This window comes from Falco naumanni, chromosome 1 (genome assembly GCF_017639655.2).
Source record: "Falco naumanni isolate bFalNau1 chromosome 1, bFalNau1.pat, whole genome shotgun sequence".
Taxonomy (NCBI): Eukaryota; Metazoa; Chordata; class Aves; order Falconiformes; family Falconidae; genus Falco; species Falco naumanni.
The window spans coordinates 103,789,166-103,802,573 of NC_054054.1; the positions used below are offsets into that span (position 1 = coordinate 103,789,166).

Sequence of the window (13,408 nt, forward strand, 5' to 3'; positions counted from 1 at the left end):
TTCATAAAGCACCAGTCCAGCCTCCCTTGTAACCATCCCATCATTACTTTCACTCTCTGTATTTGTACCAGCTTCGCTTTATGCTTTCAGCCTCAGTGAAAGCAAGATAAAATGGTTGGTAGCATCAGAATTCATTTCACTGTCTCCAACCTAACTGTGATTAGGAGAGCAAGCAAACAGGGAATAGCCTCAAAGGGGACTGCAGACTCCGCATTTCCCTGGCAGCAAGACCATCTGTGCGACGTGACCTACTTGTGGCTGTTGAACACCAGCACGCTACAATGGGAGGCGACAGCTTTAACTGACTGCAGGGCTGGTGGGGATGGGGAATGGACAGTTGAAGGAACTTGGCACTTCTCTTAACACTGTAATTTAAGATCACAGCCCCTGGCCTTTTAGACCTGCTGGATAACATATATTAGTGTTAGCCCTAACAATAGCGGTAAGCTGAACTCACAAATTTAACTCAAAAGGAAAATGACCTTGAATATTGAAGAGTTCTCTCCCTTCCAAAACCACTGTATATAAGAAAATTTTTATTACCCATCTGTACCAAATATGCAGTACAGATATATACTTTCAACTAATGATCACCTAAAATTAGTTTCTGCTCTCATGCTTCATTTCTATTGCCTTCTGGATTTTACACCTCACACCCCTCCACCATAATTTCATCACTGCTGCCCTTCACTGTCTTCAATTACTGCCTCACTTTTAATGTCTTCACTGATTTCAACTTCTTGTTCAAACTCAAAACAAGCTATCCTCAGTTTCACCAACCATAGCATGCAAAACAGCAATTCTTTTGCCACAACTTCTGCATTTACCCAACCCCCTGACAAAACACATTGCATTGGGCTTCAGTTGTCCTGTAGAGGCTAGAGCAGAAGCCCTTGACTGAAGTTGATGTGAAAAAAGCCTCTATACAGTCTTTAAAGGACTTATTCCCTTCCTCCAGCACCTGCAGCTGGGACTTCCTCACTCCTGTGATGACCAGAAGATCACCACTTACTCCTTTGATGGTGATCTCCATTACTAGTAGTATAAGCTCTCTGAATACACTCAAGAGGAACATTCCCCTTGCTAACTAAATTGTTAGCAAAAAGCCTTTATCTGTACTCTATACCGATTACAAAAAATTAGTAAGCTTTTGTGGTGAGCAAGAGACAGGACAGAAAGAATAATCTTAAATTTAAGATTATTCTCCTTTCAGGATGATACAGTACATCTGCATGCAGGTGTATTCAGGTACTGTTGATGACACAACAAAAGAGTTCTGCCATTTCAGCACTGAATTCAAAATTTATTTTATCCTGGATGTATCCTGTGATGTAAACAGACAGACTATGATAAAAACATATGGGACGGATGGGGTTTAAAACTTCCAGCTCATGTACCTGCCACACATCCCTATCAATATTGTGTTTTCAATAAATGCTTGTTCTGTGTTTGGTAAGCTACAGAACCACTGTGAGAAGTTACTGCCTACAAGGGGTTGCAGTGCTTTGGAGACTGTATCAAAAAAATACCTATTGCACTGATTAGCAGAAACTTATCACAAAATCTGTCATCAGGCTCTCTGCAACAATTCTTATGAATGGCGTTTCCTACTGTCCTTTGGGGGCTTATCAGCAGCAATCCTACACACACAGTGGGAGAATGCTGGCCAGGAAAATTTTATCTTATCTAGACGTTGGTACTTCCTAAGAGCTTAACAACTGTGTAATTTGGCAAGAAACCAAAGCATGTCCAGTGTGCTGTACTGACAGACTTTTATGACCAGCAGTGCTGTATGCAGCTGCAGTATTTCACTGTCTCATGTTGGGTTCTGCTGAGTACTGCAGTAAGTTAAATCCAAAGAGAAGAGTAACATAGTGAGTTTGAGGTATTACAGGAAAAACGTAGTCATCTGGTATGTGTTCTACAAACAGCCTGAATACTGAAAAAAGTGCCAACTATCTCACCCTCACATGCCACATAGTTGTGTTATTTAATTTTCTACTTTACCTCCAACGGAGGCAAAGTTAATCCACAGTTAATTCTGCCAGCCGTATAAAGGTACAGACCACTTACAATTTCACCCTTATGTATCCTAAAACCACTAGGAACCATGTACAAATATTAATAACCCCCCCCATGCAATACAAGATTAAAGCACTGACCACCCTGCCTACACAAAAACTCAGATATAAGACTGCGCTTTTTGTAACAGAAACTTCACCCTCCGGAGCTTTAGAGCCTTAGAACAAACTCAGCAAACGCTATCGCTGTCAGGCCACAGGCAGAACCAGTTCTACAGGCTGAAGGCTATGCTCATATCTGCAAATGCTCACATACCAACCTCAAAACACTAAGTAACAGGTTCTGACAGTAACATGGCAAATGTTGTTGCAAGTGACAGGAAGTTAACCCCTTAGAAGAGTATCACTGCTCACACAGCGCTTCAAATATGATGAGTTCCAACTTCCTACCTCCCACCCACCTTAAATTAGAAACGTCGCAAGAAATCAGAGGCCAGACTGAAGGACAGGTCCCCTGCTCACTGAACTAACTCAGATGTCATTATGTGGAGCGCAAGCTGAGCTTACAGACCTACCAAGAGGCCCCATTAACTACTGAGGTTTAAAACTAGTGTTGATACACCAATTCTAAAAACAGTTACACTGGAACCAGCCCTCCCATTATAACTACTTACAGTATTTTGCGATGCACCTTTTATTGTTTTCATTTTAGGGAGGGAATAAAGGTAGCTAGAAGAAGAAACAAAGTTTTAGACTCCTGACGTGCAAACATATCGCTGGTTTTATTGATGACCCTGACCAGTCAGTAGGCCAGGGGAAGCAGCCGGACTCAGAAGAGCCGCGCACAAGCCCACCCAGCCGTGCCGGGAGCGGCCCCCAGGCCTCCCCGCCAGCCCTCCCTCAGCAAAGCCCAGCACCCCAAGGGCCCCGGGCCCGGTCCGCTCCCCTCAGCGGCCCCACGCAGCTGCCGCAGGCGCCGGGCCAGCCGCAGAGCACCTCCAGCGCCCACTCCCGAGGAGGCCGCCCCGGTCGGGCACCGAGCGCGGGGGAGGGCTCATCCCGCCGGCCAGCCCCGAGAGGCGGGCCCGGCAGCGCGGCCCTCCCCTCACGGAGGCGGCGGGGAGAGGGGCCGGGCCGCCGCCGCCGGAATGGAGGTGGAGGTCGCAGAGGACGAGAAGGCCGGACCCGCTGCAGGCGAGAAGCGGGGATCTACCGACCCTTCGGGGGCCTCTTCGGCCGGCGGCGGCCATTACGAGCTGCCCTGGTGAGGGAGGGAGGCGGCGCGGCCTGCGCGGGGGACCGGCTACGGGCGGGAGGCGCGGGCAGCCATCGAGCGCCTGCGAGATGGAGTCAGGGGAGGGAGCAGGGCCGGAGGCGCGCGACCGTTGGTGCAGAGCGCGGCGGGAGGTGGGGCTTGGCGGGGCTTGGCCTATGGGGCGCGGGGCGGGGCGCGCCGTGCCGTTGGCGGGAAGGTGGGGGCGCGCGCTGGTCTGTGGGGCCTGTATCCGTACAGGGCTGAGGGGATCGGGTAGGCCGGCCCTGCCTCCCTCTGTGCGGCGGCCCCGGGGCCCCGGTCTCGGCCAGGCCCGAGCGCTTAGGGCCTCTGCCCGTGCCCGCCAGAACACAGTAGCTGGCTCTGACTCGGAAGCGGGGGTGTCCCCGCAGCGTAGAAGGCTCTGCTTGCACCCAGTAACCTGCCCGGGCAGGACTGGGGCCTGTGTAGGCGTGGGGAGTGGGCACCGGGCAGCCTGGGGTGGAAAGTAAGAAGTCCCTATCGAGTCCAGACACAGTCAGCCCTGCCTTGTGTTAACCGTGAGGGAGTGCACAGCGTGACATCTCCCCTTAGTCCCCATAGCAGACTGAAGTGCCAAACTCGTGTCCGAGTTAAGCATTTTTCCCTTCCTTTTGCTTTTTTTATGCTAATGGAACTAACAACCTTTCAGGAATTAGTGTTGTGGAATGCTGTGCTTAGCAATGAGGGGGGACCCTGCAGCGTTTGCACTGAAGACACCTCAAGTCGTCTGTTCTGTGCTATGTTAACATAATCCTTTTCTGTCAGTGTAAAGCACTGCTAAAGTTTTATTAGATGTGCTGAAGTGTGTGGGGTTTTACTTTTACAGGGTGGAAAAGTACAGACCCATGAAACTATGTGAAATAGTTGGAAACGAAGATACTGTGAGCAGATTGGAGGTTTGTAGCTGTCCCTTTATCTTTATGGATTAGCTCAAAAAAATAGTTCTGCCTAGATCCACAGACCGTTACAAGCACTTTTGTATTTTTACATCCATACTTGGGTACGTGGAAAAAAACCTTTATGATTTACTTAAGAAATCACACATTTTAGAACATGTTTGAGTGGTGTTTAAGGAAATATGCTTCTTTGAATTGGGATGTTGTTTAAATTGTCCTTGTTTTGATACATCTTAGAAAAATGTAGCTGTCATAATATTGTTTTGGTGAATAAATATAATTTATATAACAGAAAGAAACATAAATATAATGTTTTTCTAGAAGAAAAATTTTTTTCTTAACAAATTAATTTGTGAGCACACAGTATTTGTTAGCAGAAGGCTTGTACTAGCAAGCGTGTAATTACAATGAATGCAGAGGAAAGGCAAGAGTACTAAAGACCTGTGGGATTAAGTGCTTTTAAGTTTTTCCATATTATTCTAGGGACTGAGTTCTAATGGTTCAACTGGGAAAAAAAAAAACAACACAAAAGCAGCCAGGTTTAAAAAAAAAACATGAAAGCAGGAGGGGAAAAAAAGAAGCCTGTTTCCCATGCTTGAAATAGAATAGAATTGGAAACTATTTGCTCCTGTTATTTTATTATGTAATTTGCTGTTATTATTCTTTCTTAGGTCTTTGCAAAAGAGGGGAATGTACCAAATATTATAATTGCTGTAAGTATTGTTGTGTTGTACTGTATTTCACTGTGTTGGTCCTGGCTTCTAAAATCTAGCTACAGTCACCTCCCAGTATAGATTTGCATCGTGCCTGAATGTGCTGGGTAAGAGCGATAGTGATTCCATGGTCAAGGAGCAACGTTCTTGGCAGAATACACAGTAAACAACCTGCTGTTAAAAACTAACTTGCCTCTGAGATGCCTACTGCAGTGTGTCTTGTGCTTCCCTCTGTGGCGTTGCCTCTGTTGGAGGCAGGATCCTGAACTTAGCCAGCCTCTAGTCTGATCCACTGCTGCAGCTGTGAGGAGTGTTGTAGAGAGTACAACTTAGAAAATTACATTAATCTTACCAGCAATTGCTGCATTGTTGCATTTCTAGGGCCCTCCAGGAACAGGTAAAACCACCAGTATCCTCTGCTTGGCTCGTGCTCTGCTTGGTCCTGCATTGAAGGATGCTGTTTTGGAGCTGAATGCCTCAAATGACAGGTGAGAATGAATAAACCTTATCAAACTTTTAATGAAGAAGCAAGTATCCATTTTTATTTTAAACTCAGGCCAGCTTGATAGGCCCGATGCCATAGTAAAGGCCTCTGGTACTTCTTTTAATGCAGTTTTCCCAACTAAAAGTTAGGCAGTCTTTGGTGTCCACCTATCAACATAGGTGATATTACTTGATGTTTTATAAACTTGATAGATACTTTCATACACAAAAATGTAAACAAATGGAGTGCGGAATCCAAAACAGTACTGTTTTCTTGAATTGAAAGAGCTAAGCTTCCCCTTGCCATCATGAAGATACTCCAGAGAACGAAAAGTAAAAAAGTTGGTTATACTGAACCTTTTCAGTGTTTAGGAAAAAAAGCAAAGTGAGAGAAATTAAGGCAATAAGGGCAGTTGAGGATTAAAATGTAGGGTAAGGGTCTTAGATACATAGAGGGCACTCACTCTTCTCCAAGGATCAGGCACTGAGGGCTGATTATATTTCCTGAGTTCTGTATCAAACTCATCCTGAAGTATTCTGAGAGCGTTTCCAGGGGCGCTGTTGATAGATTTTACCTACCTTTGTAAATATCAGTTGTAGAAGAGCTATAGTATTCATTTTCTAAACAGAACAAAACAGTAAAATCCTTTATTTTTAAAATTAAGTCTTTGTTGATAGTCTGTCTAGGAAAGTGTCCAAGTTGTGCTAATATGTTGCATTCTATCCCGCTGTTTTTCTTAAACTCTTCTGAGTTACCTCTGGGCCTGTGGATGTAGGTGTGTGAAGTACTGGCAAATCGGTCTTAAATGCTTCTGCACTTGTTCATTTATTACCCCTGCTTTTTGCCAAACATAACTCATTTTGTGGCAGTACTGCAGGTAAAGGTTGCAGTTTTTAAATATATATATACACACACACATACGTATATATGTATACTGCCACTATTAAAATATCTTTTCAAAACCTAAAAAAATGAGGATTATTGGTGTTTAAATCTGAATTAGTTAGGGAGTCTGGCTTACAACATGGTTTCTCAGCAGTTATACTGGCACAGCTGAAGGAGCAGGAACAAATAGTGGGAGAATAGGGAGCTCAGGAGTGCTTCAGCCACTGTTGCTGCTGAATAAAATCTGTTATGCAATTTCACCCAACTGATCATGAGTCACTTGAATTATTGTTCCAGAGGCATTGATGTTGTGAGAAACAAAATCAAAATGTTTGCCCAGCAAAAGGTCACACTTCCAAAAGGTCGGCATAAAATAATCATCCTTGATGAAGCAGACAGGTGCGTTGTTTTTTTCTTGACTTTAGCTACTACGTGACATGTGCTGCATCTATCCTGTGTGCAGAGCTGTTGTATTAGGCAGTCTTAGATGTTTCTATCAGGCCATCAAAAATAATTTGTTAGGAAATAAATATGCATTCAACAGTGTTCTTAGGAGATTACTCATACCAATCAGAGATCATTGCTTCAAAGGAGATGCTGAATATTGAGGTGAAACACTTTGTGATTTAGATGGATATGAAATAGTGTCTTCCAGTTTACTTTCTCTTTGAAAACAGTCTGGCTTGCCTAGACTATTTCACTGGAAGAAAACAGGACATTCTCCTCCATCTGCATATAAGTAGTAGTATTCGTAGCAGTTTTCTTCAGAGTATTAATGATTTAATTTTGCACGTTATATTAATGGAGGTCTTGGTGACTGCCTCCATTGTTGGATGATTTGGTCACATGACTAAAAAAAGCTGCTTCATTTATCGAACCAGAATATCAAGTCATTTACAAAACACTGTTTAATATCAGTAAACTATGAAGCTTGTGTAAAAATAGTTATTAGGTTGCACCTGTAAGTCATGAAGGGCGAAATCTGTCCTAACTCCTTTTCTCCCCTAGCATGACAGATGGAGCACAGCAAGCACTGAGAAGAACAATGGAAATTTATTCCAAAACAACGCGCTTTGCGCTTGCGTGCAATGCCTCAGACAAAATCATAGGTAAAGTGCTGCTAGTCCCTGAGTGTTTTTATCATATGTTCTCCATACTGTTGGCTAACTTCCAGGGCTGTTTTCAGAAATACCTTGGACCTGCTTGTTGCAGGAAACCATGGTACTTCTGAAAAATCAAGCCACCTGTACATCCAGCTAATAAAAGAAGAGTGTACTTGTGTAGCAAATGAACCCTCTGAATAGCTGGTTTTGATGGATAGTGCTGTGCGTGACTGCAGCAGCAGATTTCTCATACTTAGGGCTTAATCTCCATCCAACTCTGCTACAGTTAAAGCTGTTTGATGTATTGTTTACGGGATATTGCACACCTTTCGTTGTCCTTTCTGAAACATAATCTTTAAGTTTACCTATAGGGTAACACATTGTTGACCTTTAGACTTTTCTTGTTTAGCCGTTAAAATAGCATGATAAACATACATTCAGAAAACCCAGAAAACAGAAGAAGCTGAGCTTCATATGTATTTGCATATATCTGGAAAAACTCAGGTAGCACATTTGGGCTCAAGAGAAGGACTGAAAGATATGCTTAAGGAGATGCTATATTCTGTTTGGAGCTGACTTGTTCTTTTTCTTTGAAAGAAGACAAATGATGAGTTGGAAACTGAGATAGCTTCTTCCAAGATGAAAACAAATGGTTGGGGGATTTTTTTGAGAAAAGAGGGAAATACTAATTATACATCTCTGCCCTCAGAACCTATTCAATCCCGGTGTGCAGTGCTGCGTTACACCAAGCTGACAGATTCACAGATCCTTGCAAGGCTACTGAAAATTGTTGAGAAAGAAGATGTACCATATACAGATGATGGACTGGAAGCCATTATCTTCACAGCCCAAGGGGATATGAGACAGGTAAAAGAAGGGCAATGAAACAAAGGCTTCTGTTTAAAGCAAAAGAACCTTCGAATTGTGGCTCTGGAGGATTTATTTTTGGAGAGGTAAAGCAAAGGGAGGTGACCTGTGGCACAAGAGTAACTAAACTATTTGGTTTTGTGAGGTTTTAAAGTGGATCTGCTCCTGAAAAGTGAGTTGATGGGAACTGGATACTGAATTTGTGGGAATGAACAAAAATCTGTATACATTTGTAGTTTACTGTGTTGCTTAATTGAAAACTGCTTATTTAGCATCATTTTCTGAAAAGTGTATTTCATCCTGAGGGGAGTTAGAAGTACAGCACTTCAGAAAATTATTTCAGAAAACAAATGAAGTCTTATTTTTTCTTTCACAGGCTTTAAACAACTTACAGTCCACATATTCTGGATTTGGCTTCATAAACAGTGAAAATGTCTTTAAGGTTAGTTATAGCATAAAACAGTGATGCTAGAACTTGAGCACTACAGCTGTGTGAGAACTTTGATCAGGTACATAACCCTTTGAAAGTGCTTTGTCAGTTTGCAGACAGCACTATGTATGTAGCAATTTCAGCATTGGGGTGTAAAAGAGGGCATGTGCCTTCTGAAAAGGGAGAGAGCACTTGCGGTCCCTAATGGCACATCTGAGACTGCGGTTTTCCAGCTCTCTCAAAGCACTTGAATCACAACAGCTGGGAAATTTCACAGTGATCACTTTAGAATCTATTACTTGGGTGTTCTTGTTTCGTGCTACTGTGCCTGCCATGGCAGGATAGCTGAAAAGTCATATTACTGAAAATTAATTCGGTATTACAGAATCTGTCTGGTTTAGTACTTGAACTGTATAGAATCTTGGTGAAAATACTAGACTTTTAACATAGAGTCTTCTAATATTTTGAAGCGTAATATTTCTCTTTGATATAGGTATGTGATGAGCCTCATCCTCTGCTTGTGAAAGAAATGATACAACACTGCATAAATGCAAATATTGATGAAGCATACAAGGTTAGTTTTCATGCATTGTGTTGGCATAGACAATTTTTCTCTACAGAATTCTTGTTTGTTTTGAAGAAATCACAGTGTGTGTTGTACTTTAGGGTAAAGGCAATACCATGTAGGTGAGTTGATGAATTAAGTCCTTTTTAATGGAAGAGTTTTTCAGATGAATAAGCCAACAAGCAAAAAAGCCATGTATTGAAATTACTTGCTAAACAATCGAGGTTAAATCATCTGATAAATAGTGCGTGTCATTCCGGTAGTTATGTACAGCTATTCCAAAAGTGAATATACTTGCCTTGCCAGGTAAATGAGAGATTATTCTTGCCTGCACAGATTCTTGCACACCTGTGGCGACTTGGATACTCTCCAGAAGATGTGATTGGCAACATCTTCCGTGTGTGTAAAACCTTTCAAATGCCAGAATATCTGAAACTGGAATTCATCAAGGTTAGTACTAACCTAGCTCCTGGTAGGATCTTTTGGGCCTTTTTAAGAGGATGTGATCCGTAATGCAGGGGCAGCCTCAGGGTTTTCTGTTTGAGATTTGCTGTACATTAGCATGAAAAAAGTATTTCTTAACTCATTACTGCTTCCTTTCCCACCCTGCGTTATCAGTTTGTCAGTAAGAATGGTCACTAGAACTTTTGACATCTAATCACCCGCAGAAGGGCCGAAAGTCACTTTAGTGATCAACTAGAATTAATAACAGATGTGATGCTGGCTGAATTTATTATTTACATCAAAGCCTTAAATAACTCCTTGAGAACTTTCTTCAAGCACATACTTGAATCTAGTGTGATAAATAGTGAGATATTAAATTATATGAACAGCCAACTGACAAATGGTAAACTGATGTAGTGGAATCACTCTTCATATTTAAAACCTGTCCTCGAATGTATGCACCTTGCTTCTTGTAAAGGAAGTGGGGAAATACAGGCTTCAATTTAGGGGAAAACAAAAAAAAAAGCATTCTAGTTGGTTTCCATGAGAAGTGAAGTTTAAGTGACTTGGTCTCTTAGCCATAAGGGATATGTTCTATTTAGTCATTACTGATACTATACATAGACTGGGGGAGAAAACTGAAGTTTTTACGATGTCTTTATCTCTAGGAAATTGGGTACACTCATATGAAGATAGCAGAAGGTGTGAACTCACTTCTACAAATGGCTGGACTGCTGGCCAGGCTGTGTCAGAAGACTGCAGCCCCTGCAGCGAGTTAGGTATGTCACTGAGCTGAAGCGTGCGTTCTGGAAGGTGAAGGCCTGGCGTGCAGGCTCAGCAGCTCTGTGTGTGTCTTGAATTCTGCATGCAAAGAGCCTGTTCCCTTGGTTTTACTAAATTGCAGAAAATAATCAGGTTCTGTTGTAAAAATGTTTTGTACTTTTTTTTTTATTTAGACCAATAAAGCTTTAAAATTTACTCTTACATGTTTTATAACTGAAGTAGAAAAAGAGAACTGTGACAGTCCAGAGCAGTAAGGTCTGTCTAGTGCACTCATCAGAACTGCTTATGTCAGTGGTACATAGTAGAGACCTAACAGCAGCAGAAACAAAAACTGAATCCTGTTGTCAGTGATTATACTTCAAGCCTGGTCATGAGTGGTGGTCTTACTGAGAACACGAAGGAAAAACTGCGCAAAATAAGGCATTAAATGAAGTTACAATTGAGGTATGCTGAACAGGTGTTACTCCTGGGTGCTGTGAGTAAGGAAGATATTTTCACTATACAGGAGAAATATTACACATTTCTTAATGGTGCCAGCTATTTATTTTGGATATTCCTTTCGTAATCTTTAAAAAAACCCCTACATTCTGGGATGCTTTTCATTTGAGATCCCTTTTCTGTTCTTGCCTGTCCAGGTTCAGTAATGTCATTTTACCATAGTTTCAGCATACCAAAAAACATCATGCTTTCCTGTGTGTTCAGTTTTGGAAACCACCTTGCTAGTGCAGATGAGCAATAAAGCGTGAAATGCAGAGCAAAAGCAAAAATAAATTGAATTTGACCACTTTCATTGCAGATGTGAGATGGGTGTCTCCAAGCAGAGCCATCTTAATATTAAGCACATCCTGGTTAGAGCAGTGAAACAAAACACAGTAGAGGTACAAGTTACCGGTGCCTGCACTTTGCCCTGCCCAGTCTGTTGATGCTTTCCACCCCAAGCGTTCAGTTGCTCACGCCACAGCTGACTTGGGGCCAAACTGATCTTCACTGGCAGGATGTTGGCTTCAGTCTAAAGGCTGGCCCCTCACTGGAGTGAGGGCTGGGTACACCCTCCATTTCACTGCCTCAGCTGCAGGGATAGTGAGTTTCAACAACGAGAGCTGCTAGCATCTTAAATTGCCCCATCAAGACTTTCTGCAGCTCCTCTGACAGAAGCTTTTTTAATTCAAAGGGCAGGAGAGCAAGTTAGTCAACAGCTAAAACGTGGATGCATTTGAGCTTATAAAGCAAACAGAATAATGGATGTAATGCTCAAAGTACATCCTTCCTTCACTAGACTTTCATCAAACTTACCTTTGGATTCCCAGCCAGTGAATTGTCACTACTAGCACAAACACTGTTAAATATACAACTAATAATTTGGTATTAAGGAAGTTAAGCTGCTGAGTTCTTTACTGACACAGCATCACAGCTTTTGTCTCCACAAATTTAAATAAGGCACGTTTAAACAATAGGTTAATTTTCCTTGGCTGTACATCACTGTCTTTGCTTTCTAGTTAAATATGTTCACTGCTGAACAGGGAATGAAGAGGTGTTACTGCAGAAGTTTCGTAAAATAGCAGCTAGTGTATCTGGGGGACTCACAAGGCTGGGCCTCACCCCACTGGATGTACCTGCCTGGGCATCGTCTGGTTTGCTCTGTTGGTGGAGGGTGAGAGACACGGAGAGTCACAGTTCCTCTTCCTACCTGGTGTAAGTGGTTTTCTTTGCAACGATATTCAGCAGCTGCATTTTCACAGCTCCAGTTTGGAGCAGACACTCTTCTGGGCTAATCTGTTACAGCACTGGCGGGGCCATAATCATACTATTCCTGAGAAGAGGAATAGTATCAGTCCAAGAGGCCACCAACATGGCCTGTTCTACCGAAGGTGCTTTCTCACCCCTCTCCAAGTGCAGAGCTGCTACTTTCTGGCAGCTAGTTAAAGCTCCCCAGCTCTGTTTGAGAGCTGCACCAGTGGTGCCAAAACTACTTTTCTAATGTATCTTAAATTGAAAACAGGAAGTTAATTGCTTGCTTGGCTGCCTACCTAACGTGAGGAGAGATACATGGACCCAGGAGAAGCGTCATGTCTCCCTGCATTATGTTCAGACAATACAGGATCTGGCAATTTTGCTTGAGCACTAGAAATCCTTGCCCACCTAAAAACAAGTCCTGAAAAGACAGTGTGTCAGTGAACACATTCACATGTGCATACTCGCCCATTGCAAAGAGAAACCGTAAGATTTTTCAGAACAAGACTGTAATAACATTGATGAAAGTTCCCGTAACAGTTCCTGGATATCTTCCAGAGTAATGAGATCAGTGGCTGAAAAGTACTTCAGGAGCTTTACAAAGCTAAGAGGGATTTACCCCTTGTTACAGCTGGCTGGAGAGCTGCAAGAGGGGCATTTGCTCAGGCTCCCAGTGAGAGGAGGGAAGATACTCCACACCCGCTCCTGCCCTGCCTGCTTCAGCTCCACAACTTTCAGACTTGGATTTTGGCAATGGAGGAACCTTATACCAGGAAAATGTAATCAGTTTCACCCACCTCCCTGCTTAGCAAGGAGAGCAGTAAATGTATTTTAATGTTTTGGCTGTGCACTCGCCTAATAGCTAGAACTTTCTGGGAGCTCTAGCTCGATCTGTTACTACGTGCCATGGATCTGTTGCTGCTGCTAATCTTCTGATCATTTAATGGCTCCCTCCAGTTATGCGATGAATCAGCAGTAGGTGTAACATCAACACACATCACTGGAAATGAAGCTCGCTCTTCCCTGCTAGCAAAAAACGCATGGGCTGCAGCACTGCAGGAGAAGGGGGAGCTTCATCCTTGGTGATGAACTCAGCACTTGAAGAACCAAGGGTGACAATTTCATGACCCTGCAAGAGCTGGGCATACCCTTTCAGTAACGAAGGCATCTCCTTGTTTCCTTGCCTGTCTGT

At 42.9% G+C, this 13,408-nt stretch overlaps 2 protein-coding genes across 2 annotated transcripts in view; one reads left to right on the forward strand and one right to left on the reverse strand.

Moving 5' to 3' along the window:
• Positions 1 to 2,977, reverse strand: part of CLIP2 (CAP-Gly domain containing linker protein 2) — a 104,537-nt gene extending 101,560 nt beyond the window's left edge. The window contains exon 1 of the mRNA XM_040613546.1: positions 2,696 to 2,977. The gene's annotated coding sequence lies outside the window, so the exon portion shown is untranslated. The remainder of the gene's footprint in view (positions 1 to 2,695) is intronic.
• A 113-nt stretch (positions 2,978 to 3,090) lies between these two features.
• On the forward strand, positions 3,091 to 10,680 carry RFC2 (replication factor C subunit 2). The gene is made up of 11 exons (XM_040613604.1): positions 3,091 to 3,285; positions 4,142 to 4,211; positions 4,883 to 4,924; positions 5,306 to 5,412; positions 6,591 to 6,692; positions 7,302 to 7,402; positions 8,106 to 8,263; positions 8,640 to 8,705; positions 9,187 to 9,267; positions 9,595 to 9,708; positions 10,371 to 10,680. Exons 1-11 carry the CDS (start codon positions 3,170 to 3,172, stop codon positions 10,479 to 10,481), a joined length of 1,068 nt encoding a protein of 355 aa, XP_040469538.1. The 5' UTR covers positions 3,091 to 3,169; the 3' UTR covers positions 10,482 to 10,680.
• The last annotated feature ends 2,728 nt before the right edge of the window (positions 10,681 to 13,408 follow it).